Source organism: Culex pipiens, chromosome 3 (genome assembly GCF_016801865.2).
Source record: "Culex pipiens pallens isolate TS chromosome 3, TS_CPP_V2, whole genome shotgun sequence".
Lineage (NCBI taxonomy): Eukaryota > Metazoa > Arthropoda > Insecta > Diptera > Culicidae > Culex > Culex pipiens.
Genome location: NC_068939.1, coordinates 35,211,666 through 35,215,722, shown reverse-complemented (window position 1 = coordinate 35,215,722; position 4,057 = coordinate 35,211,666). Strand labels below are relative to the sequence as shown.

The window sequence follows — 4,057 nt, the reverse complement described above, 5'->3', positions numbered from 1 at the left end:
GCGGAAGACACCAAATTGATCAGAAAATTCTCTCAAAAGTTACAGCTGTTTGAATATTCATGTACCTTTTTTGTATGGACAGCTACCAAAATTGTATGGAGACTTGTATGGGTGAACCAATGACGTAACATAACTTTTTTGGTCAAAGGGAAGCCCTTAACAAAGTTTGAGCCAAATAAAAAAATACAAAAAAATAAAATGGTCGAAATCGGCCGATTTTGTAGAGAATTGCTCTGTACAAAATTGTCACAATATCTAAAAGTTATGGAATTACTTTGATTCTAATAGAAATATTTCAATATTAGATTCAAAATATAAAAATAGACGGTATTTATTATATTCTTATATAATTTAACATTTTTTTTAAAAAAATAATTTTAAATTTTGAATGATTTGAAAAGAAAATAGTTTTATATTATTTTTCCATTGAAATTTCACGATTTTTCCATCACTGACCCCCCCCCCCCACACACACACAGCTGTACGCCTGTTGATAAAAACACCCCTCAGCCATCTATCAGAAAGTATTAGACGAAAGTTTTCCCGATGCCCGCAGTGTGTGTGTGTGGATAAAGCTCAACTTTTGCGGATGCGGATATTACTTGAGGAACGGGGAAAAATAAAGATACAGGGAAACTGCATTCCGCTGTTGGTAAACTTTTTCACAATATTGCAGTGGAGTGGCCACAAAAATAAGAAAAGGAAACCTGCCACTATACTAGCGATGATCCCGAGATGTTGGCTGGTGGGAAACTTGTAAGACAGTGTCAATTTCTGTCCCACTGTTGATCGGAAGTTTGTTCTGGTGGAGAAAAAGCAGATGCGAGTTCTTGGAAAGGAAAATATTGGCAGTTTTTTGAAAAGTAGGTTGGTTGACGATTTTCAATAACGGAAATAGCCTGTTTCTGGAAATACTGGTAATGGGTAATGGTTACTAATGTACCTGCCAAATTCAGATGGATTCTGGCAATCATCATGTCATCATAGATGACATACATTCCAGCATCAACGTCAAGCCATCGTTTTGTCATTTGTTAGACCCAAATAAATTGCTTCATCGTCGATATGCCTGCAAATGAAAAGCAGTCTCTTCATTTGCTGGAAGCAACCGAACCGTGAACTGAGGTGGTGCTTGTTGAGTTTTGAAATCCTTAGTTGTTGACTAGTGAATTTCAAATTACCACACTTGACGGTCTCCCCATCAGCAGCGCATCGACTTGGAGTACTAAATGCTCCGTCGACGCCACAAACCGGTGACAATGTGGCCAAGGTGCCAGGGCGCCGGAAATTACGATGTGGATATTGCGGTAATGATGTACAGCCTCATTTTGCGCCAACACCATCGCATCGGCAGCCGCCAGAAGTGACTCATCTCGGTCTCTTTCTATCTCGGGGTCGGGAAAATGAGGCACCGTCCACCGAGCGTCGTCCTCATATTGGGGACATGGCCAAAGGCAACCCCAGAAGCGGCTACAGGCCCGGGATGGAGTGTTGATGACGCTTCATCTATTTTCACACCCTTCCCCGGAAGTCAGCAGACCCCGTACTTTGAAATTCTGGTGATGATGAAGACATTTTGTTCAATTTCAAATAATCACACACGCACACGTTTTTCCGGCGTTACAAAATGGGGTGCCGTCCTTGGAATTACGGCTACGATACAGTCCGGAACCGCACCGGAAAAGCTGGTGAAATTGTCATTATTTATGATCTTTGCAGCAGTGACGAGCGAAAGAGCGAAAGTCAGCCTTGCGCGTCATCATTCTTACTCCTTTTTTTGGGGGAGGTGACGATGATGAATCCTCTTGCTCTGCCCGAGCCGGATTATGTCACACTTTGTCATCATATGTTGACGCTCTAAACTGTGCCATTTTACGGCTGAGTGACTGTTTATGAGCTCGGCATAAGTCTGTCCAGAAGAAGAGTGATTTGAAGATGGACATTGAACTATTCTTGAATAGAATGACAAAGCAACATAACAACAACAGACAGAACAACGGAACAGCGGAACAACTGAACAACTGAACAATTGACCAACCGAACAATTGATCGAGAAAAAAATAGCAACAGAACATTTTAACGACGGAACAATGGTTCAAAGGATCTGATAACTGCTGAGAATTCAAAACGAAAGAGTTGGTGAATCACCGAATTCAGTCTTCTGAAGTGGTCTAATGATTTGCCAATACAACATGTTTAAGCTATTCCCACGAAACCTCTTGAGCACTTCTTAATGACCGGTTCCGAGTGCTACCAAGTAAAAGCTTATCGGCGCTGGTTTAGTAAGTCTTATCTAACATACTTCAAGTGTTACGTTGCTTGATATAAAAACTACGTGTTCAGCCGTAAACTGCACACTTTGTCGAAAGAAACCAGCTCGAAACATCGGACATCAACTGTTCTAGTTTAACAATGAAAGGTATGTATTAATAAACTTCTTTTAATGACTTTTGATTAAATGTTAACTTCCAGCCCAAATACTCACCCTGATCGTCCTGGCGACGTGCTACTGCTCGGCATCGGACCTCGTCTGCCCGGAGCAGTTTGACCCGCAGAATCCGACCTTCCTTCCGCACGCGGACTGTACTAAGTACTACGTGTGCAACTGGCTGACCCCCCTGGAGCGAAGCTGTCCCGAAGGGCTCCACTGGAACCCGCAGGCCAACTATTGCGACTACCCCGTACAAGCCGGTTGCGTAGCAGGACCGGTCGTCACCTCGACAACTCCAACCGTCCCGACTACGGCCAAGCCGGTCGAACGGTGTCCCGAGGAGTTCAACCCGGATCACCAACCAAACTACCTGCCCCACGAAGACTGCACCAAGTACTACATCTGCAGCTGGGGAGGCGCCGCCATCGAGCAGGACTGTCCGGCGGGACTTCACTGGAGCCAGGTCAACCGGTACTGCGACTACCCGGGACAGGTTGAATGTAGTGCAGCGGTGAGTCCTTCGACAGCAGCGCCAGCTGCTAGTTCCACCACGCCCAGTGCTGACTGCCCCGAGGTGTACGACCAAAGCCACCAGGTGTACTTCCCCCACGTTGACTGCACAAAGTACTACATCTGCACGTACGAGGGCGCCAAGCTGGAGCAAAACTGCCCCCCGGGACTGCACTGGAGCGAGGTGAACAACTACTGTGACCATCCGGATCGTGCCCAGTGTAAGGTTGCGGCGGGAGGCTCCACTCAAGCGCCAACGACTTCTTCCGAAGAAGTGACCTCGGAGGTTACCACCCAGCATCCGTCAGTGGAATGTCCCTTCGGGGATGATCAAGGCGTGCCGGTCTTTCTACCCCACGAAAGTGACTGCACCAAGTACTACGTTTGTGACAATGGGCGTCCAGTTCAGCTGACCTGCCCGGCAGGACTGTTCTGGAACGCGATCGAGACCACGTGCGACAATCCGCAGCAGTCCGGTTGCGTTCAGCGTCTGCTTCTGCGACTCTGGTAGATTACATTTGATTTAAGTATTTATTTTTTTCCCGGTCATTTTGCTGTTGAGAGGTGTGATTAATAAAAGAGAAGAATTTCTAGAAAAAGCACTTAAAACGTAAGCTTTTTTCCTCCCTTCTTATCTATCCTCATCATCATCGCCGTCGTCGTCTTGAAGGTTTATTTGCTTATCAAATCAGCAGGCCACGACACTGGCTTGCAAGAGCAAAAGAGGAAACTCTGGCTGTTGAAAAAGTCCAATCCCGCGTGAACTAGTGACACTTCCCAACGCCAAAAGGCCACGCAGTCCCTTAGACAGAGGCGGTCAGTAAAAATCTGGCCAGATTACAAATTTAACGACGCCTTCGACGCCGGAAACGCCTCAAGAGTTAAATTTCGCTGGTCTTCAGGGGCCAAAATAAAATTAATTAATACCCCTCGTCTTCGTCGTCGTCACTGTTGAGGACCCAAAATTCGGACTCTAATCCCACCACCAGGGACTTCCCGCCGCCAAAGCGCTCCGGTTCACAAGTCATCAGGCCGGAATGGGCGAGGAGGGGCTGGGGGACCTCGTAAAAAAGTGTGTCTAGAAATAATGGAAACATCAAGCCAGGACGAGTTCGT

At 46.2% G+C, this 4,057-nt stretch overlaps 1 protein-coding gene across 1 annotated transcript; it reads left to right on the top strand.

Annotated features, from left to right (window-relative positions):
- Positions 1 to 2,303: 2,303 nt before the first annotated feature.
- LOC120426794 (probable chitinase 10) lies at positions 2,304 to 3,543 on the top strand. Its single transcript, XM_039591570.2, has 2 exons — positions 2,304 to 2,419; positions 2,473 to 3,543. Exons 1-2 carry the CDS (start codon positions 2,413 to 2,415, stop codon positions 3,450 to 3,452), a joined length of 987 nt encoding a protein of 328 aa, XP_039447504.1. The 5' UTR covers positions 2,304 to 2,412; the 3' UTR covers positions 3,453 to 3,543.
- Positions 3,544 to 4,057: the final 514 nt, after the last annotated feature.